The 22,902-nt window shown below is 40.5% G+C and overlaps 1 protein-coding gene across 14 annotated transcripts; it reads left to right on the top strand.

The window, feature by feature from the left end:
• Positions 1 to 2,147: 2,147 nt before the first annotated feature.
• znf740a (zinc finger protein 740a) lies at positions 2,148 to 22,090 on the top strand. Of its 14 annotated transcripts, none has more exons than XM_072382345.1 (21): positions 2,148 to 2,584; positions 4,425 to 4,587; positions 4,794 to 4,976; positions 5,456 to 5,572; positions 6,230 to 6,350; positions 6,605 to 6,688; positions 8,553 to 8,636; positions 9,784 to 9,867; positions 10,335 to 10,418; positions 10,867 to 10,950; positions 11,370 to 11,453; positions 12,147 to 12,230; positions 14,002 to 14,085; positions 14,477 to 14,560; positions 14,910 to 14,993; positions 15,416 to 15,499; positions 16,110 to 16,193; positions 16,649 to 16,732; positions 18,132 to 18,215; positions 18,688 to 18,806; positions 19,015 to 22,090. In XM_072382345.1, exons 2-21 carry the CDS (start codon positions 4,543 to 4,545, stop codon positions 19,186 to 19,188), a joined length of 1,935 nt encoding a protein of 644 aa, XP_072238446.1. In that variant the 5' UTR covers positions 2,148 to 2,584; positions 4,425 to 4,542; the 3' UTR covers positions 19,189 to 22,090. The 14 variants fall into 14 exon arrangements, with proteins under 14 accessions (XP_072238446.1, XP_072238444.1, XP_072238451.1 ...); XM_072382343.1 differs by having other exon boundaries at positions 5,456 to 5,602; XM_072382344.1 differs by lacking the exon at positions 2,148 to 2,584 and adding an exon at positions 2,745 to 2,920 and having other exon boundaries at positions 5,456 to 5,602.
• Positions 22,091 to 22,902: the final 812 nt, after the last annotated feature.

The following is a 22,902-nucleotide window of genomic DNA, read 5'->3' as shown; positions in this document are numbered from 1 at the left end:
GACAGCGCACCGATTGTCCACTGTCTCCCCAGTTACTAGCATTACAACAACAACAACAGTGGTGATAATAACAACAATGATCATAATCAAAGTAGGAGAAATAAAAATTACAGTCTTTAAAATGTCTCTCAAATCTTTTTAGATTTAAAAAAAAGAAGATATTGGTGCATATGCAGAGGTGCATACTGTATAAAACAACAACCCGCCTGTCAATTGTAGAGCAAAAGGGAAGAGCAGGGTGTCTTTTCAGGTTGCACTGGATGTTTGCATGTTATTTGCCTCCTAAATAAGATCAAACTGGACGATCTAGACAGAAAGTAGACCGTGCATTGCATCCACTTTGCCCAACTCCCTGTCCTTGAATTAAGCAGGGGCTCTTATTTGCCCCAAGGTTGTTACAGAGAATCAAACTAACCACTCTCAGAAATGGGTCCATGTGCAGTAGGTAAAAAAAAAAAGGAAAGTGGCTTTTGACGTTCAATCAAAAGGTGAAGCTGCGTTACTGTATCTGCTCACTTTTGGAACAACGATTCTGTTCATTTCTGGCTTTTTGTTGTCCAGGGAAGAGATGTTGTTCATTTAAAAGTACTAGGCGACGTGTTTTCTCAAGAGAAATCACACCATTCAATCACGTCATTACGACAATGTAATGATGTGCCTTTATTACCACACGGAGTTTAACATTAGCCTTGGCGAGTACAGAGGCTGATAAATCTATCACATAGACTTGCCAGTGGATCTGATGAATTTTATTGCAATGCTTATAAAATAAAAACAATGGCTGGTTGTTACATTCTCCTACATCCCTGCTGGCCTTGCGGTAGCAGGACAAAAGTCACTGGGTGGTAAGTGGACTATCATTGCCTTTATAGGCTTTCTAAAATTCATGGAAAAAAAGTTATTCTTTCCTGTGTCTGTCAGTTATGATGTGGTCAATGAGCCAGGCTGTGATGGGAATATATGAAGATAAAGAGAAAAAAAAATCTCCCAAAACTCTTTATCTCTCATTGCCCATTAAGTATTTCCTTATTCCTTTAAAACATATCAAAATGCCCTAAAGAAGAAGTTGACAAACAGACACACCATTATAACATTATAGCTCATAAACTTTGAGAGTCACTCCCATCTTTTGTAGCTCTCACTTTGCCTTGCACCTTCCTGCATGTGTCTATGGCTCCAGGGCTTCTGGTTTCTGATCTGTGGTTTCTGACCCGACCAATATGCTCATCGTTTTATCCATTGTTGTTGTTTCTTCTCTCTTTTGGTGTCCCCATAAACCCTGACCAGTCAAAGCAGATGGCTGTCCCCTGTCCCAGAGTCAAGATCCGTGTCCTCCTGTCAACAGGGAACCTTTCCTCCTCATAGTGCCATCTCAAAAAGGGGAGGTTCGTTCAAAGTAAAGATCACGTTGAAGAGATTCAGCAAAACTGAATTGGGAGGAAATTCCGTAAATGCAAAACACAGAGTAACAGAAAGAAGAACTTTCCTTCAGATAGAAGAGAGGGTTACTGAAACTATTCTTAAAATACAGCGAGGAAACAGAAAGAAAAAAGTTGGTGAGATGATGCTGTTATATTTTTAAACTTGTCTTTAATGTAAGTTTGGTTGTGATGAGTGAAGTGTTGTGCTTTCTGCTCCGTTTTCCTTCCAGAAACATTTTCTGAAATCAGTCAATGTGATCTTTGTGTTTTCATTATCTACACCTCTTATTATCATTTCTTTCCAAAAAACGATTTATTTTCTTAAGGGAAATTTCATGTCTTCTGTTTTGCTGTTGTGTTTTCTGAAATTATGTCTTTAAATTTGTTTTCATACAAAATCAGGGTGTTTTTTTAAATTACATTTTTGCTGCTTCGCTTCTTAGTTAAAAAAAAAAATGCGTTGACATATAAAGATACAACAACCCCCCCTTCATTCACTCAATGTAAACTTGCAGATTTATAAGAGCCACAATAGAGATTTATTTTAGGGATTATAAGGAAACCGAAAACAGAGGCTGAGGTGTGTAAAAGAAAGATAAATAATTCCCAAAAAATAACCTACAGTTGAAAATTACGTCATTGTCCGTACGCTAATAACACTGAAAACATTTTTAAAAATGCCACGATGGCAGTCACAGACATCTCACAGCCAGTCATCAGTTTAGCCTGACGTCTGCTTCAGCCGAACAGAGCAATGTGGTGGTAGACTGAAACCACTTAAACCCCCCCAGTGGTCGTCTCCCCGTCCCTGTTCTCTGTCATTTTAAGTGCTCACTCCCTCTTTCTCATCTGCCTCTCTTCGGTCGTAGACTGTTTCTGCTGCAAACTGAGAGGCCGGAGACACCTCAACAACGTATAACCGACATAACGTTAGTGGGCGTCCAATCTGCACATCGGGGATGGAAATGGACTAAAAGCTCTCCGGTTGTTTCAATTCAATCAACGCTCTCTGTTCACGGGGAGCTGGAAGAAGAAGATGAGCCTTTTCTCTTCGCCTAAGGAGGCTTTGCTGCTGTTGTGTGGGGGAGTGGGTTACATCCTGTGGCGTTTCCTGTGTTTGTAAACTAGACGGCACTGAAAACGTCTGCGAGTGAGGCTGAAAGGTATGAAAATCTCATTTTATTCTTTCGAAGTGCGCTTGGTTCTAATCGTGCAGCTTTTTCGTGTGAAAACCCATGCTCGAGCGACGGGAGCAAAGGGGTTTGCACATTGTTAGAGCGTCAGTGTTAGCCAGTGCTAGGTCGCTAACAAATGTTAGCTTAGTGATCAGGAGGGGGGAGGTACTCGCAGCGACGGCCATCACGAATGTCTTTATCGCCTACCCTCGACTGAAACCAGTTGAGCTTGTGTCTTTCAGTTGTCGCACGAAGAAAACATGAAACGATCCAACCTGAGACATGTGTGCTCCCGTTAAGCAGATTTATCAAATCGATGATGAGGTGGGCTTAGAATTTGTTCAATTAGTGGCCTTAACATTACAGTGGGCGAGGGCGCCAGCGAGCAGCTAGCTGCTGGCTAGCTGATGTTAGCCAGCTTGCTCAACATCAGCAAAACTAGCGCTGGGTTGGGTGGCAATGCGAAGGCCACTTTCGCTTGTGCAGAGGGAAAAAACGTTTGTTTACATGCAACGTTGTGTCGGAGTCATTAATCTTTCCGTTTATAACTAACACAACACCAACAATTGAAATGCAAGTGATATACTTATTATCCAACTCATTTAATTAGCATGAGCTGTGTTAGCGGTCCGTTAGCTGTCTGTATTCCTGCCAACGTTATCTCACGTTAGTTGACCAACGCAAAAAAACAGTATAAAAACGGTTAAATTGGACTGCAAACCCTCTTGGATACCGTTAACTTTTGCGATATCAACCAAGCTTGGAAGTTAAGTTGTACCATTGATGGACATGTATGTATGTACTAAAAATCTAATGGACTCACACGATCAAGTACATTTTCTTTCTGCTTATTTTACCCTCGTAGAATTTGAGTTAAACCTCATATCAAAATGCAAAACGCCACCCGTCTTGTTGCATCTGGATACTATATTGTTCTTGTTGTAGACAGAAAGCCTTTCACACTTGTGTGTGTGTTGATGAAAAGTAGCGAATTACATTTGGTCAAGGAATGTAGTTGGGTACAGCTTTAAGGTGATTGTATTAGAGTAGTTACATTTTAAGGCACTCAACACTTTGTCTCAGAGGTAAATATTGGCGTTTCTTTCCCCCTATTTTATTTGACGAGTTTAGCCCCTTGTAACTGAAGATTTTACCCAGTAATTACAGAATGCAACCTACTGTCTGGTGTCTCACACATAACAAAAGAAGTCCTTTAGTCTGGGGTGCATTTCAACCATTTAGGTTGTAGAGCTTCACCAGATATGAAGTTATTTCTGTGCTTCTTGCGTGGTTTAATGTCCAAATCAGAGAGGGAGAAAAATCCTTTCTATCAATGCCCATTAATGCAAGAGAAACGCGCTTCAATAGCGGTTTTATTTCGCAGCTTTATAACTTCTTTGGGCTTATGAATGCTGAGCTGTGTTTTGTATTTCATTATCAAAGAAAACCTTTTTTTTTTTTTGTCTTGCAGAAAAAAAATTGATGCATGATGTGTTTTGAGATGCTAATGGTCTTGAAATTTAAAGACGCTGTTAAAGATGCCAGTAATCTCATCACTCATACTCACTCCTGTCAATGAATCGTTGTCATCTGTCTTGGTGCTGTTCATTCGCAAATAACTGTGTCAGTCATTCTCTTGCTTTATCTCCTTTTCAAAGTTTAACAGTGGAGCTAAATCTGTGCCCAAGTCATTTACTCAGACCTTTTGTACAAGCAAAGCACGTGTATGCATTGTATTGTATTTTGGAGTATGAAGACGTAAAGGCAGCAGATGCAGCTGTTGTGATTTAATGTTTGTCTGTTTCATCCACATCCTCCTCTTCTTCAGTTTTAATGCTAGATGAGTGAGGTGGGTGTGGCTTCCCACCAGCCCGACCATCCTGACTGACGGATCTCTGGATGACCTTGTCCCCACCCCTGTCCCTGCGCTCACATATACCACAGCAATGTCGCATCTGCCCAGCAGCTCAGTCCGCGACCATATGAAATGGGTTTGTTTTGACAACTCCAAAGTGGTTACAAATAACTTTACTTGCAGTCTTGTGTCACTCAGGATGTTGTCGTTGGTGACTACCTTGGCAAACGCCGTGTCACTGGCAATATTGTCTGAGATGTAGATATTTCCGAAATTACAGACTGCGTTGTATGAATGCTGTTGTTTTATAACATATTGCTTCTTATTCCTTTTTGTGTGCAGGCGGGGCTGCTTGGCTGCGAAGCTGTCCTCTCCAGCATGGCCCTGATGCAGGCCAGTTCAATGGCCGCTCCGCCAAAGAAAATGATGGCTCCACTTGGCCATGGACCACCTCAGAGAGAGGGACCGGACCGTGCTCCTCAGAGCCACATGATCCTCCCATCTGGAATGAGCTGTCCACCCCTGGTTAGGACCCACATGGGAAATGGGGAGTGAAAATGGGGTTTTTAATAGTGTGAAGGGTGTAAACCCTTTGCTTTAAAGAAATTGAAAATGCCATTGTGGAGGGAGATTCTCAGAGAATGCAGTCTTGATGATTTATCGTGATTTGAAAGTCCCCGTCATGGTTTACTAGAGCTTTGGCCTTTTTATTTGGAATATGTCTTAATGCCACATGCTTTTAAAGATTTAAAAAAAATCTATTGATATAGTCTCTGCACGACACTTACCTTTTCAGTTTTACGTTTCCTAGCCAGAAAACGAAAGAGCAGACGCTCATCATGTTTGGTTTCACAAACACACTCGTGCACAATTGGCTTACGCAGCTGGCAATGAGCATATTTGCTATGATCCATTTTAGTCATGGTCAGATACTCTTTGTTTACAGTGTTTTAAGGCAAACGGCTCTGAAAATAGGAAATAATTAACTTTCTCCCACTCTTCAGCTCATCCGGAAGGAAGGTGATTTCCAAGCTCCCCGCTTGCTGGATGAGAAAGAGATGAGAGCCAACGAGGACATGCAGCAGAAAAAAAAGAACAGGAAATCAGTAACGCCCTGTAAAGTGAGAGAACAAGAAGGAAGGGGAGGGAAGGTCAGTGGCTATGACTGCTGAGTGGGGAAGGGTCTCTGGAATTTTTCTTATTATATAAATGAGCCTTTAGCTCCTTGTGCCTAAATATTTCCCACAGCATTTAAGTTTGCTGAAGTGTGGCTCTCGCTGTGGAGCTTTCATGGGTGCACATTCTGTTTGTGTGGGGGTGGGGGGAGGAGCACAGGGAAGATGTGGAGGGGGTGGAGGTTCTCTGGAGAGGAAAGGGGGGGAGGGGAGCAGAGCAAAGCTGAGCACAATAACTGCAGTTGTGTGCATAACAGGGAGCAGTAACAGGAGGGCATTAGGCCATTGGAAGGGTCTGTGGGGTATTTCTGCTTTTAAATGGAAGTTACAGATGATGGAACGAACACCAAGCAAACGTTCATGCTCTGCCTGTTCGGGCCAAAGTTAGTTTAACTTTGAGGAGAAATAAAATAATGGGAATTTTCCCTCCATTTGTGAATGGTTTCTAGATACACCAGTTTAAAAAAAAAAAAAAGGGAGAAAAACTTTGCCATTTGTGTTAAGATTTAAACAAAAAAAAAAACAAGAATATTTTAACATGAGTTATTACGGGGTTGTAAACGTTGTATTAAACATGTTTGTGTTCTTTAATGCGCTCCTTAGGGTGTAGGCGGAGATGAGAATGGTCCGGCATCCAAGGTGCAGAAAAATTTTATTTGTGATCACTGTTACGGAGCTTTTAGGAGTGGCTACCACCTGAAGAGACATATCCTCATTCATACAGGTATGGTCCATGCGTTGAACCGCTCGAGTACACAGTAAAGCAAGAGCAGTTTTATTTATTTGTTTTATTGCCTGAATACATTAATAATTGTTGAAAGAGGCCTTGAACGCTTGAGTTGGACTGAATCTAGGAGTGTGCAGCAGCTGTGAGGTTTTTGCAAAGGCCTGCTTTAAACCTTGTTTGGTAATAGCTTTTGCCTCACAGCTCATTGGTTTCTGTGGGGACTTGAACTAAACTGGTGCTCTTCGGTTTAGGGGAGAAGCCGTATGCTTGTGCCGTATGTGACATGAGGTTTATTCAGCGTTACCACCTGGAGAGACACAGCCTCATTCACACGGGTATGCGTCCTTTAACCGTGCCCATATTGCATAAGTCTGACTACGCATGTAGTCGTGTCACATGAACAAAGGGACAGATGCTGAGAATTCATTTGGTCTGTGGACAGTAATTTCCAACAAAGCCAACCCCCTGATTATGTTCCTCCCAAAACTGCATGCACAGTCTTACAAATACTTGTCCCCAAATTTAGGATAAATTCAATTAAGCCAGCGTGGTCCAGTAGTCCAGAGTCCACTATTAAAAACTCTTCTTTTTTTTTTTTTTTAAATGTATTTATTATACATCCAGTCAATATCCTGTTTTGTGCATGTTAATCTGCACTACTTGTTGAATTTTCTTCTTTTCTTTTTTTTTTTTTTTTGCTGAATATGTGAATCCGTATTATTTTAAAGTTTTTTACTTCATCTGTAAAAACTGCTTCTTTCTGTTCTTTGTCATTGAGTAGTGTCGACCTGTTTTTACTTATTTTGTTGTTGAAATACCGGCGCAAATGTTCAAAGAGTCGACACACCTACGTTGCACAGTTAGGCTGCGCTGTGTTTCTAGCTCGGTTTCATTAGATTACTGTCCTAGTATAAAAGGAGAGGGGGGTGATTGGTTTCTTGATTTGAAGAATGTCAGACTTTAGGTGGCGATATTCTCCCTTTCAGCCTGATAGTCAGGTTTTTCCCAGTTTAACCTGTTGTGTCTTGGTCCAAAATGCTGGCCGAACGGTTTAGCCAGTGGACAATGTCGTGCGATGAGCTTAACAGCTCTGAGTATTTTGCTTTGTTTTTTTTTTTTCTTTTAAAGCTCATTTTGGCTTTTGGTATATGTGCCAGTGCTGATTGGTCCTTCTTTACGTGGGGAGCGGTCAGTGAAGGAAAAACGCCTCCGATCATCTTTTCCTTGACCTCGATCGAAAACATTATGGGTTAAAGGATATTCTCTGTAAGCACATTGTCCAGTACGATCCTTTGCAGTTCACTAACATTACAAGTGTTAGGCGCAGCCGGTCACATCCGACCCCGTCCAACAGTCGCTCCCGTCGAGGCATAGTGGCCGCTTCCGTCCTTGAATGCGTCGCGTCTACATGTGAACCGCTGACTAAATAAAGGCCTCTGGCACATATTCCCGTTCGATGTGTCTGTGTTGAAGCAGATTTGTCCCTCTAACCTCTAACTGTTTTCTAATAACTCTAAATATAAAAACTATATTGCCAAATGGCCATAGCAGTCAAGACTTTTTGATAGTGGACTTGAAAACAGACTCAAACTTGTGGACCGCAGTGTGCAGATTTGAAACTCTCAATATCCAGGCTGCAAAAACACACACTACATCCGCTTTTTAAAATTTTTTTTATTTGTGTGTTTTTGTATTCAAAGACTTGTCCGGGGTTGGGAATATCTGCATGGACATCAAAGGACTATGTCTTTCTATATTTTATTTTAATTTTTTTTTTATCATATACATTGCAAATTAAGGGCTTTGATGGGGAAAAACATTTGCATAGTGTCAATATTTGCATTACACTTAACACAGTTTTGTGCTCATTGTTTGAGAAATATGCCCTGTTGGTAAGCCGGCTTTCCAGCTTTCTTCCAAGTCAGCGGCTGCTGCCCGAGCGTTCACGATAAGAACGTGCATCAGTGTTTAACAGACTGACTTGGTTTATATTTCTGTTACTCAGATATTTCATTCCAGTAGCTCATTAGTTTTGTTGAGCACTTGCTCTTTTTGGCAACTACCATCTGTTCTTCCCGTCTCTTACTTTACGTTTTGTAATTATTTATTTATTTATTTATTTACCCCCCCCCTCCCTCCTCACGTTATCCCCAATTGAACAGACTGAATAGCTAATCATTTTATGCTTTGTGTGTGTAGGGGTGAAGCCGTACGCTTGTACCATGTGTGACATGAGGTTTTTCCAGCGTTACCATCTGGAGAGACACAGACTCACTCATACGGGTATGCGTCCTTTTACCGTACCCAGCTTCTTTGTTAATATCAGTTAAGTTGTAGTCTCTGAAGTGAACCACATCTACTGTCTGAGCATCCATAAAAGTCTTTAGGATTGAATCAGGGGAGGGAAGGTAAAATACGGTAACCGTCAATGTGTCGGCTCGGGGTCTTTAACTAAATGTTGACTGGACTGCTTATTTGGTCTGGTAGAATTATTAGAATTAGAGTTAATCTCGTAGCTCTGACTGTTTGATGGTTGAGGAGTGCAGAAAACCTTAGCAGTGACCGTCGTGGGTTGTAGGAATTCTTTTCCCCCGGCATGAATTGTTTTGGTTTTTTTCGATGTGCGTGCTCTCCGAGTGGTCTGATGAGATTATTACCAGTTTACTTTGAACTGTAATAGAGAGGATACTGTGAACTTTAAAAAACAAAACAAAACAATGGCATAAACAAACCCTATTTAATGTAATCAGTTTAACAGAGCAAAGGGCTTACAGATCCTGCCTGTACCCTGTTCATTTACTTTTACTGAATGCAGGTTTGTGATCGTGATGTACGGGCAAGTCTTTATGGAATTTGTAAGAACCAAAATTGTGAGTAGACTTGCTCATTTTCTTGTAAGGGAAGTAAAGTGCATGCAAATGACCTCCACATGGACGGATTTGCTTAGGCTCTGGAATATCATGGGGATAGTCCTTCGATGTCCACTCCTATTCTAGGTGCAGATAAAAGCTCTTCTTTGTTGAATCTTAACTCTTTGGCCTGTTTAAATTAATGTTTTCACCTCATAGTTGCTTATAAAGCTTTGTTAGTTGCACGTTTGGCAGATATCAGAGTTGACGCAGATGATCACTTTGTAGATGTACACCCATTACAACCATGTAATAAATGTGTTTTAGTAAATGATAAATCCATTTAAACTCTAAGCTGAAGCCAGTTCATGTTTCTTAGCTGTGCAGCCACTGAGATCTGTGTGTTGTTGGCTTGAACTTATGTGTCATTACTCCAATTCATTTTTAAAAACGAACAGCCCGTTATTTGACTAAATTCTAAACTGCTAGATACCCGTCAGGCGATGTAACCTGGTGTTTCTGAATTCCTTTTGCTGCTGAAGAAACCTCGTGGCTAATATGTTGATAATTTGTGTGCGTAGGGGTGAAGCCGTACGCTTGCTCCATGTGTGACATGAGGTTCTTCCAACGTTACCATCTGGCAAGACACAGCCTCACTCATACTGGTATGCGTCTGCTTACCCTAGTTTATTGGGTAGAGTTGTTTCAAAAGTGTCTTATCTTTCCAAGTTAACCATTCAAAGGTAAAAAGTGTACCTGTTCAGACGCATTAAGATGTATGAGGAAAGTGGAACATGAAGCTGTAGTTTTTGCTGTGGATGATGTGTATTCATATTGGGCCAATGTGTGTATGTGGGAATGAATAACTTCAGCTTTTCCCCTGCTGAATGCTCTGCTTTGTTCTGTGCAGTCATCGCTTTGTTCCGACATGATTTTTCGGCCTCTTAATGACACACTTTAAAAAAAAAAGAAACCCTTAAGAAAAGATAAATGCGTTTTTGTTGCGCAGGCCGATGGTACGATGCGTGGAACCAAAAGAAAGAGCTCCTGTAAGGGAAGAGTTGTTGTGCATGTGTTGAAAGTCACATTTTTTTTCTGTTTCTAGCTGATATTTACGTACTTCTGTGTGTAGGGGTGAAGCCATACGCTTGCTCCATGTGCGATATGAGATTTTTCCAACGCTACCACTTGGCAAGACACAGCCTCACTCACACGGGTACGGGTTCACCCTGCTCTACTTCACGAGTGCCCAGATGCCCAAACTGAAGTTTACTGGTCTCTTGTCTGTAGAATTAAGCCTAGAAAAGACTACTTTTTGCACAGTTTATCTTTAATGTGGAGGTATTTTAGGAGTACCTACAGGCAGTATCCTCTAAGGCAGCTTTCCCTTTTAATTGAAATTTCTTAAAGATGTTTTCGACACTGAAAAGATTCGTCAAGCTCACCAAAAGACATTTTCATTGAGGTCCCTTTTTTCACTCATATTGACAGATTAGACAATGTTAGTTGAATGTACTTACTGTCGACCCCATAGCGGTATCTTTTTTTTTTTTTTCCTTTCTTTCTTTTTCTTTCTGGCATGTCTGGATACACAATACAAGTGAGCGTGTTTCTGTTCAGTTCATTGTGTTGTTTTTACAAACTACTTTGCTCTGTGTGTGCAGGGGTGAAGCCATATGCTTGCTCCATGTGTGACATGAGATTTTTCCAGAGATACCACCTGGCAAGACACACGCTCACCCATACGGGTACAAGTTTTACTCATCCCTCTAACTTGCACAGCATTAGGAGTTTTGTTTTGCTTTGCCTCATCTTCAGGTTCGAGAAGACGCAAAGCAACGGCCGTAGCGACTTTCACCCAGTTTATATTGTTGATTGTAAAAGATTAGAGTGCATTTTTAATGAATTTCTTTTTGGTGTGTGTATTGTATTTGCTAATCGCCTCTTGGTTTGGCATGACACCTTTTATGTTTCCTTTTGTTCAGAAGGTAGCTGGCCACGAAGTTAATGAGATCTTCTATTGACTAAATAACTAGTTCATGTAAAAAGGCATAGATATATAAATATATATACATATATATATACTTTTTTTTTTTTTTTTGTAGAGTATATTTTGTTGAACACATTCATGAGAACTAAACTAAAATATGGTACTGTATACATTTAGGGGTGAAGCCATACGCTTGCTCCATGTGTGACATGAGGTTCTTCCAGCGTTACCATTTGGCAAGACACAGCCTCACTCATACTGGTATGCTTGAATTAATTGTTCCCCTCTCACTATGAAACCTTTCCCCTTAATCAATTAAAAAGAGAGAAAAAAAAAGTGTTTTTGTTTGTTTTACTCATAAGCCCGTCTGCTTACTATCATACAGTGATGCCATTGTTGGTAAATTGATTTCCACGACGGATGTTTAAATCACATTTTTAGGCTTTGTTGGAAAACTGTCCACTGAAAAAGTGACTCTGTCAGTTATCTCGAGTACTTGTAACACTGTAGTAGTACGTTTGCATGCGTTTTTGTTTCGTACTCTGCAGGTTTTTCCAATGGAAGGCACATTGCACTAAAAAAAAAAAGCATCTTGAGTGCAGGCATCACCAGTTGACTCTGACTTTAACAGAGGCAACGTTTTTTTCCTGCAGTTCAGACACCGTCGGCCTGGTGCATTTTGAACAAGCTTCAGCATGAAAACTGATTATTTTTTTTTTTCCCAGTTTGATTGCTGGAGGATAGAATATTCAAACTGGACCAAACTGTCTTATTTGATGCTCCACCTGAACTCTAGATGTCTGCAACTCATGATGTTCTTTTTAGTGTAATGTCTCTGGTATAATTCTGTTATTAATGATGCATGCCGTGCTAAACCATCTAAAACAGTTTAATTTGGTGCACTGGTGTTGATTACCTTAGGCAATGTTTAAAAAACTGTTGTGTCGTGTTTAGGGGTGAAGCCATACGCTTGTACCATGTGTGACATGAGGTTCATTCAACGTTACCAGCTGGAGAGGCACAGTCTTACGCATACAGGTAAGTCCTCGTGTTTATTTAACCTCGGCTCCCTCTCTCCCTCCCCCTCTCACTTGGGTGATGCATGTGCCGCACATTAATGTTTTCACGGCTGCTTCAAACTGGAGTTTGTATTGCTTTTTGCCACCGAGCTGACAGTTGCTAATTTGCCATGCAGCGTCTTTGTCATGTAACTTCCTTCAGCACATGTGTAGTCATACCTCCACCATACTTTGTTTATGAAATGACATGAACAGCCTTCAAGGAAATGCCAACATTGCTCCGCTTTTACGCTCAAATTTGCACCACAGGGCGCCTGGAATATTGCAATTGGCCGCAGTTTAATGAAAACGTAGCTTGACGTGATTGATGCAACTTTCCCGGGTGCGAAGAGTCCTAACATGAACCATTACGTAAGAGGAAGAACCGTGTAATGCACCGTGGCTGGGAAGAGAACATCCAAATGTTAAACCAACAGTATAAATCTTATCACCCGTCACTTTTTCTTTTCTTTTTTTTTATAGGGGATGAAACTCTAATATAATTTATCTGTCAAACGCACAAAAAATCTTCCTTTCTCGTGTGAAAATGTCCCATTCGGATGGTTGACGCACAGTAAAGAGCTAAATCACTGTGCAGAGATTTGATCACATTCAATTAAAAACAAAACATGGAAGCTGAAAACATTTTCCATTTTCCACACGGATCAATTCTCCAATTGTCAGTAAGGAAGAAGGTTGAGTCCCATTTCTTATGTGACTTTTATAGAAAAGTTAATCAGCTTCTGAACTGACTGCTGTCCGCATCATCAGAGTGGGACCTTATCTTCGTGTTTTAGACCAATATTGGACCATCCCTGTTTAAGAATAACATGCAAATCTAGAGCTGACTACCCACACAGAGTCGTCATTGTGTCATTTCACATTCAAAGTAATGGTCAGGAAACTGCATACCCGTCGTTAAGAATAGTTTATGTTTCAAAACATGTTTGCACAAGGATATTCTCTATTTTGTCAGTTGGCTTTTGCATTGCAGATATTTGCTTTGACGATGAAACAGAGCTTTAATTTTGCTTGGATGATAAAGATCAGTTACGGTTCTAAGAGTTACTTCTTGTTAATGTGAATCATGTGTTTTCCTGCTAAAGCACCAGAGTTGCTCTGCAAATCAATGTGTGAAATGATGTGTTGAACACATTTTCTTTTATTATTTTTTCTTTATTGCCAACTGCCTAAAATTGTCCCAACCTCTGCGATCAGCGTGTCAAAAAAATGATTTAGTTGGACAAATCCGCTCCAGAAATCTTTCTATGTTGAAATCGCGAGCATTTATTGGCATTGTGGTAAAAAAACAAAAATTAGCTGTTGCACCTTTTTAATTAATAATTTTTTTTAGGAAATATGCATCCAAGGAACCTCACCTCAGTTTATTAGACCGCTCATTTGATTGGTTGTTTTTCTTTGGTTTGGTTTGGTTTAAAGTCCATTTTGCTTTCTGTCCAGGAGACTGTGATTATACCTCAATTGTTCAATTCAAACTTTGGCCCCGAGACTTTGAGCGTGTTCGTCGTGACTCGAGCTGTGGGGGGGGAAGCCAATTGGAATCGCAGATTGTTGTTGCGTGCTGGAGTTTCCAGTTCAAACAAAGCGCTGATAAGTGCAGCCAAACTTTACTTTACTAAGCAATTAGTAAAGTTCAGTGTCGATCATTTTTGGCAGTTGAGTCTTTTTTTAAAAATTTTAATTTCTTTCTTTCATTTTTTAATGCTAAAGCTGGTACTTTGTGTGTATAGGGGTGAAGCCGTACGCTTGCACCATGTGTGACAAGAGGTTTTTTCAGCGCTACCACCTGGCGAGACACAGCCTCACTCATATGGGTATGCGTCTGCCAATCTTAACCCAGTCACAAGAATAGGATGCTACAACATGAGTATGCTTGATCTAGTCTTGTGTATCTGTATTCATACAAAATGCTGTAATTTATTCATTAGACAGTATGACATCATCAGCTCATGTGTTGTGTAAGTGGATTAAAGAGACTCCATTTGTGTAATTTAAAACCAGCATCTTATTAAATCATATTTGTACCCTTGTAAGTTAAGACAATGACATTGGTTATTAACCACAGATATCAATTTAGGCCAGATTGGCTCATTTCTTCTTCATGAGATGGGAGACTAGATATTTTCTTTTTTCCTTTCTTTCTTTTTCTTTTTTCCCTTTTGTTGCAGAGGCACAAAATTAATTCTCTTGATGCTCTGCGTTTAGGTGTGAAACCTTATGCTTGCACCATGTGCGACATGAAGTTTTTTCAGCGTTACCACCTGGCGAGACACAGCCTCACTCATACGGGTATGGGTCCGTGCACCGAGCCCATGACATTCCATGTTAGAACTGTGCACATTTTGTGTTGTCAGCTCACGTCAGATTGATGCTTGTTCATGTCTAAGGGAGAAAGTGTCATGTGTAAAGTCCAGGGTGTTGTCAGGATAACCAGACATTTGCATCATTTTTGTTTCGATGTTTGTTGGTTATTTTAACAATGTGAAATTTCAAATGATAATAATCTTCGAAAAGATTTCTGTTTTTGCATGAATTGGCCATTTGTGTGGTTAATAACCAATAGCGTAAAGATTTGTTTCCTAAAATTAGACCATGGAACGTGAGGTGAAGTGATGTAATGTTGCTACTTTGCATTTAGGTGTGAAACCTTATGCTTGCACCATGTGTGACAAGAGGTTTTTTCAGCGCTACCACCTGGCGAGACACAGCCTCACTCATATGGGTATGCGTCCGCCCACCTTACCCATGTCACAGAGATCAAACTGTATTTGCATTTTGTTAGACACTAACCTGTGGTAGTTATCCATACCCTCTCAAAACCTACCAGAAAAGTGCTCTTAATTAAGTCTCCTGTATCTTATTTGCCTCAATTTAGCAGGTCTCAGTACATGAGGAAACGCAGCATTGCAACATCATCAGCTCATGCGATGTGTTAGGTTGTGGATTTGAATTGGTTCACAGAGTTTGATGTTTTTACTGGAAATATATAAAAAAAAAATTTGTTAGAATAATGTCAGATCAGTCGTAATGGTGGTTAACAGCCCATCAATCCACTACAGCTGTTTTAAGTGTAATGCCTATTGATGGATTGTGAACACAAAACCCATGCAGCTTGAACATAATGCCTCAATGCTCTGCGTTTAGGTGTGAAACCTTTTGCTTGTACCACGTGTGACATGAGGTTTGTGCAGCGCTACCACCTGGCGAGACACAGCCTCACTCATACGGGTACGCCTCAGTGCACCTGTCTACTCACAATGTAAAGGTCGCCGTTGCTTCAGTGTCGAGAAGGTTACCAGCTTTAAAGGAAATCCCGTGCAAATCCTTTTTTTGGGATGGGTGATTTTTACATAAACACTTCCCAAAGAGAAACCAAATTCTAAGACAAATTCCGACGCTGTGCTTTTTAAAACGGTCCTCTTCCCTGTAATTTGGGTGCTCCACATTTGTTAGAAGAAGATAACACTTCATTTAAAAAGCATTATTGATCAAATTCAATGCTTGAATAATCCCGTTTAGTCTGTTCCTTTTTAAGAAGCTGATTAGGCCAAATATCACTTCCTATTTGGTTTATTTAAAGCCTTTTTTTTTTCTTTACAGATTGTAATTTGTAAGTCTAAAGAATACCAATGGTGAAGTTATTTTACATTGAAGTAAGCTCCAGCGGTTAGTTGTGCAGTTGTTGTTGAATCACGTTTGAGATGTTGTTTTGGTTTTTTTTTTGTTTGTTTTTTGCATGAATTGGCAAATGTGTGGTTAATAACCAATCATTTAGGTATTTCTTGTAAAAGAATGGAACGTGAGGTGAAGTGATGTAATGTTGCTACTTTGCATTTAGGTGTGAAACCTTATGCTTGCACCATGTGTGACAAGAGGTTTTTTCAGCGCTACCACCTGGCGAGACACAGCCTCACTCATATGGGTATGCGTCCACCCACCTTACCCATGTCACAGAGATCAGCCCTCACTTACTTTATGGCAGATATAGGTTCATGATGTCTGTAGGATGAGCGACATTTTACTTTATCAGAGTTATCTTGCTTTGTTTGTAAAAAAGAAACATTAAAACAAGTCTTGCTCATTAGTAAGTTGAGGATTGTGATATCATCAGCTCATGAGATGTGTTTTAGATGTGGATCCATTATTCGATCAACACAACATGATGTCTTAATTGTATTTAGCGAGGGGGGGAAAAAACCCCCGAAAACCTTAACATGTATTCTTTTTGGACGACTTTGGAAGTTTTTAAACAAGTGAAAAGTGGTTAACAACCCATCAATTGAAAGTCAAAGTTTAAAGTACTGCTGTTTTACTGATTGATGGATTGTCAAACAGTAAGTAAAACTCCTGAAAATAACATTGATGCTTTGCGTTTAGGTGTGAAACCTTTTGCTTGTACCATGTGTGACATGAGGTTTGTTCAGCGCTACCACCTGGCGAGACACAGCCTCACTCATACTGGTACGCCTTAGTGCACCCGCCCTCTCACATTACACACAGTACCGTGCCAAGGCTTTAGGCGCCAAGAGTGACGTGAAGATGTCACCCGAGTCATTTCCATCAATTAGCAATAAGTGATCATGACTTTTTAACAGCTCCAACAATCCCTGGTACAGTTCACCCAATTTTTTTTGAAGGTACCTGGCTGGTACCAGTTGTTTGTTCCAATTTTTTAAAACTCGTCGCAGCTGTTTCTTGATTGAAGACACAAGGCTGTGTGTACTCGCATGTCGTGTGTCTGAAAAACTTTTTCACAGTACTGTAAATCAGGTTTAATTCTTGATTCTGCTACACGAGGAATCCCGGAGTGTGTATCTCACTACAGTCACTCTCCTGAGGTGATTTCCTACACTTTAGCATCATTATGAGATACATTTGCCCGATCACAAAGTAGACAAACATTCTTGTAGATGCTCAGAAATGCCCGAGTCCTTCGTCTTTCTCTCCTTTTTCACTAAACATACATGGATATTATTATTAATAATGTAAAAAAACGCTGCCCCCATGTAGCATGCCGGCTTGTTTGCTGCACGATCCTTTTTTGGGCCGAAACCGATCGAGCGAAAAGAAAACGTTGACGGCACCGTGACCCCAATTGAAGCTCTTGGAATAATTTCTTGTAAGGAATTGAGAACATGTGGAAAAATGCCTTTTTTTAAGTGTTTTTTTGCCTGGTTTAGTCTTTAGTCATCACCGCTCTTTCGCTTTCAAGGCAAAAAATTCTTCTCTCGTCATACACGCCGAAGTAGCCGTAGGTGCAATCTCAGCTCAGCTGAAGCCCACCACGTTAAGAAACCTTTGTTTCTTTCAAAATGAGGATTTTCTAAACCATATTAACACAAACCCCTCTTCGGCCGTGTCCCTTATGAACCGGCACCCAAACGACTCGCCTGTACTCGCTACCCTAAAGCCTCTTACACACACTTGCATTGTGCCAGCTGATGGTCTGTTGTTGCGTTTGCTTGACACATTAAAAAAAAAAAGACTTGGGAACGGATAGCTGATCCAAAGACGAGCCGAAACTTTGAGGAAACACTAAGGAGGGAAAAAATAACTGTATGTCTTTAAAGTGTAAATGTAGATCTTGTAGATTTTCTTCTGCAGTGTTACACATTTAGCTTCATTTTATGTTAAACTATAACTTGACACTATCCACAGTTTAACTTATGGTCTGCATTGCATGTTTGAGCATATCAACAGTGTTGCTAGAGAAGTAACTGCACAATGCTTTCTTGTGTACGATGAGTTATCTGTAGACATTTTAGCCCTAAAGTTAGGTCGAGCTTGAAACTTGTTTTTTATTTTTCTTCTTCTTGCACTTTGGGGGTGGTAGGGCTAATATATTGCTCTATGTGTGTAGGGGTGAAGCCGTATGCTTGTTCCATGTGTGACATGAGGTTTATTCAGCGTAACCACCTGGAGAGACACAGCCTCACTCATACGGGTATGCGTTCCTCTACCGTACCCTTGTTGCTGAGAAAGGCACCGATACTTGCAGGATAACCACAAACTCGAGTTTGGATCGTCAAGTCATTTGATGGGATGTTGAACCAGTCTCAAAAAAAAAAAAACGTGCCCCAGTTTGTGGGGCCTCTTATGTTGCGTGTATCTGGGCCACGAAAAACAAGAAAAATTCCACTCTGATCTACACATAATGAGTTGATGACGAGGCCTTTTTTTTTTTTTTTTATTATAGACGAAGAGCAGTTTTCAGATGCTGAATGTACACTGATGTTTGAGATTTACCGATAGGGCAGTGTTTGTTTTTCTTTTTTCTTTTTTCCCCCCCCAACTTCTTGTAAGTGTTGGAAATGTATTCTGGAAAGAAAGATTAGTAAAAGTAACAGCTGCACTGAGTTTGTTGGCACATGGCTCTAAAATTGATGCATTGACTGTGTATTTGTGTGCTCTTTTAGGAGAGAAGCCATTTGCATGTGACATGTGTGATATGAGGTTTATTCAGCGCTACCACCTTGAAAGACACAAGCGTGTCCATAGTGGAGAGAAGCCTTATCAGTGCGAACGGTGCCAGCAGGTACGTACGAGTTGACTCGGATCAAACGGATGCTAATGTCCAACTCTTGTGTATTCATCTACTGTTTGTGCCAATCATTTGCATTCCTGATGTGCGTAATGTTCAGTTTGAAGAGCTCTAATATCTTAAGACGGACCCCTTGTTTGCTGTCGTTTCAGCGGACAGCTTTTCGATTGATTTAACTTTGTCCGATTTGTGTCTCTTGAAGAACTTTTCCCGCACAGACCGGCTGTTGCGACATCGGCGGTTGTGCCAGGGTCGCAGCGTAGCCAAAGTGGAGAACCAGCCGTGCTGCGAGCCACGCCCGTATCCCCAAGAGCCCCCACCCGCACCCCCAACCTGGAGCCCGCTGCATCCACCCCCGGGGCGGCTGGCGGTCTGACATTCCACCTTCCCTGCATTCACGACATCGCAGGAGATGGGACAAACCTTTGTGTTTCCTTCTCTGGGCTCTGTGCAGGGTGGCGCCGCAGTCTAGCACAGACTGATCTCGCAGCTCCAGTCTTGGGATTAATAATGACAGCGGGGACATTTGTGTTTCTGGGGGGGGGGTTGTTGGCTTTTGACTGTGTTCCCTTTTTCTTCCTTGTATTTTTTTCTCTCTCTCCCCCCCTCCCCCATCTTTTTTAAGAGAAGTTTCTGTGATGAACAGTGGTCCTGTTTTGTACTAAATCTTAACTTTTTTTTTTTTTTTTTTTTTGGAAAAAAAGAGGTTTTTATCGTTTTAAAAAAAGAAAAAAACAACAGCAACTGTAAATGGTGGTACTTCGGAGGGGCAGTGGGTGCTTGTCCTGATATTTTTTTTTTCTTCTTTGGGGATGAAGTGTTGAAGAGAAGTACTTGTGCTTCCATACGACTTTTATCTTAAATGGCCCATTTTGACTCAACAGAACTGTCACTCAAGTGGAAATTGATGAAACGGAACTTTCCCCGCAGGTAAAGCGCAGACTCACCTCTGACCTCTCACTTATGGACCAGAGTTTGTCTGCCGATGCGAGCCGAGCTCAGGACTCTTCACTGAAAGCGACTTCTGGCTTTATCAGCGGGGGAACATCCAGTTTCCGATTTCTCTGTAAATAACTGAAATGTATATTATTATTTCACTATGAAACTTGGGTGGTGCCCCCCCCCCCCCCCCCCCCTTTTTTTTTCCATGTACAAAATGGGTCAAAAAGAAAGTTCAAAATGAGTTTAGTTCAAATACAGTCTGTTGCCACTTTTACAGTTGAGTCCTGTGGGAACCTGAGTGTGTTATCAAAAAGGAAGAAAAAAAAGCAGAACAAACTGTAATATCATGTCTAAACCAGGATGTCAAAGGTCCTCCAGATCCTGGTGGAAAAGGATGCAGGCTGGCCACTTGTCCCACGATGTTTGTACAGATTGTCACATTGTGAGATTAGCAGCAGTATATAAATCTTGTGGCCTTAGTATGGTTGTCTCTATTTTTTTTTTCTTTTTTTACTGTTTTTTTGTGGATCAGATGAATTTTCTTGCCTTTCATCATCACGTTTTTTGTTTGGTTTTTAATCTCTAAGCTGTCATGGTTACTGAATGTTGATGGTTTCAGTGGCGCTAAAACAGATTGTGTTCTTCTGTTGAGAGCTCGTCTTGATGATGAAAATGAATATTTTAGGTCATTGTTGCGGCTAACAGTAACAGTTTCTAATCCTAAAGCCCCCCCACACACACACACACACCTCTTGGGAGTGTGACGGTCCTGGTGAGAAAACTCGAGTGCTACGTGGTTTCCTACTTCAGTGCTTTGGCGAAAGCAGAATGGACGCTTGCGTGGTTCTGCTCCACACTAACAACTGCCTTTTCATCCAAATGTTACGAGTTGGTGTGTAATGTCTTATGTCATTGGGCATAGCCTTAAGTTAGTTGCAGTTACACAAGTTATCATTGTAGTACTAAATGACATTGTAACAAAGTATTTCTTTTTCTTTAATAGTTATGAACTACGATCATACTCTGGAAGTCTTTTTTGTTTTGTTTGTTTTTTTGGTGAAAGAGATGGCTGATGGGAGCTGCTGCTTGTTGAATTTCTCAAACTTGATCCTTTTCCCTTACTGGTGATCAGATCTGTATTGTTTAACACTGAAACGTCGGTGCTGAGTGGGAAGAATAATCTGCAGGCGGCCACAGTTTTACGTGGATCTCACTGAGATAAGAGGGTTTTTTTTTTTGTTTTTTCTTAGCCTTTATTGAAATGCGGAGATGGAGTCCCACGGTGCTTCGCCTGATCCATTTCGTGATGAACTTGCTTTAAATGATCCAGTGATCGAGCTTGTGTGACGGTTGAAACGTGTGCAGATAAGGGATTCGGTTTTAAGTGACTCGATTTAAATAAAGTTGACAACCGCGCAGCAGCAAAAGGGCCAAGTTTGAGGAATGCAGCCGTTTGCTTTGGAAACACTATTCCAAAATCTGTGGAAGGGACACCGCTGGTGTGAGCACATACTGAGAATGGCAAAAGGGCAATACAGTATCTAGTTCTTGTCACTTGTTAATACCTTTTTGTCGTTTTATTTTTTTTATTTTATTTCATTTTAGTATTATCATTGTTGAAATGCAATAGAATCCTCGCGTGTCGGATCATGTGTCATAAGGTTGAGTTTTCATCGTGTTTCCTGACGGATCAGACGAAGGGTTTGTCTGACGGTTTCTCTTTTTGATCATTTCAAGGACTTTTTTTTTCTTTTTTTTTTTCTTTTCTTTTTTCTTTTTAACTAATATGATGAAATTGTACACTGGAGTGAAACAAAAAAGACTAAAGAGAGATTTGGATTTTTTATTTTTTTCTGTCACAGATTTTAGGGTTTAGACGAAAGCCTTTTTCTCAACTCGACTTGGAAAGCGGACAGAACAATTTGGATCAGTACAGCTGTGGGAGCCCAGTATGTTCTGTAATTTTGACATTAGCAGATGTAGTTCCACAGGAAAATGTTTTCTTTCTTATACAAAGTCCCTGGTATTTGTAGTAAATTATATTGGTAATGGTATTAGATGAACAACAGCATAACAGTAGCTATCACAGATTAGTTGTTTTCTTTATTAGTCTTGCATGCAGAGTTATGGTCCTCAGTTAAGAATAGGATCTTGATATTGATTATTTTGTGTAGGAAAATGAGTGCATAAGAATAACTTCCTAAAAATGTTACAATGATTATTGTAAAAATGGGCTAACAAATATGTACCCTTGTGATCCAATTAGTTTCAACTGTATGAAAATCAGAGGAGAGGCTTCTTACTATTATGCTTAAAATAAAAGAATTTGTAAAGGACTTTTGTATGTTCCTCATTACCGAATACGAGGCGAGAGTCTGAGGAAAAATGTTGTCTTAGAACAAAAATTGTCCCTGCCGCTCAGATGTCTGAGGTCAAATCTTAAAATGGATTGTTTGTGTAACTCTTGTTGAAAACTAGCACGACTGCATCGCATTCACTTTTTACATTACCTAACCATTAAATATGTGAGTGTACAGAGTCGGGACATTTGTGGTCTTTTGAGATGAGCAGCGTCCACAATTAAAGGTGGAACATCCTCAGCAAAATGCTTTGATGTCTGAATCCCAGCAGAACTCTGAAAACTACTTCAGCTGGTTTTAGTAGTTTCAGGAAAATGTATACCACTGAAACCTGTCGGCTGAGATCAATTCTGCGTAAGAATGAGCACTAAAAGAATCGGACTGTAATCGTTATATTTTGCCACCACATGGTAACGGCTTTGGAATAACTACTGTAGCTCTACAAATTAATATACATCTTTAAGTAATGATATATTGTGTTGTAAGTGATGCAATTCCTCACATCATGATGAGTTTCTATAAGTCTCCATTTGTAAAGCAACTAGTTAACCGAGGCTGTCAGGTAAATGTAGTGGAGTCGAGTACAATATTTACTGTTTAATGTGATAAACGGAGAGCCCCGTTTCTGGGAATTCTGGATCGGGCTTACAGAGCACAACAGCAAAGATATGGTCTATAGCCCTTAAAACCTGGTATGTGAACCTCAGAAATCATACATACAAGTGGTGGAATCTGCTGAATTAATTTGAAGGAGAAATTTTTGTGGAGTTTTCAAACAATCGGGGACA

This window comes from Leuresthes tenuis, unplaced genomic scaffold, assembly GCF_036924035.1.
Source record: "Leuresthes tenuis unplaced genomic scaffold, fLeuTen1.0.hap1 SCAF_3, whole genome shotgun sequence".
NCBI classification, from domain to species: domain Eukaryota; kingdom Metazoa; phylum Chordata; class Actinopteri; order Atheriniformes; family Atherinopsidae; genus Leuresthes; species Leuresthes tenuis.
This window is presented reverse-complemented; position numbering and strand designations above follow the sequence as displayed.

What these genes read in the sequence shown, in the direction of transcription:
- znf740a (XM_072382343.1), top strand. Translation starts at nt 4,543, where the DNA reads ATGTCGCATCTGCCCAGCAGCTCAGTCCGCGACCATATGAAATGG. An exon ending in GCACAGTCTTACGCATACAG is followed by an intron (nt 12,231 to 14,001) that starts GTAAGTCCTCGT and finishes TTGTGTGTATAG; the next exon opens with GGGTGAAGCCGTACGCTTGC. An exon ending in AGTGCGAACGGTGCCAGCAG is followed by an intron (nt 18,807 to 19,014) that starts GTACGTACGAGT and finishes TGTCTCTTGAAG; the next exon opens with AACTTTTCCCGCACAGACCG.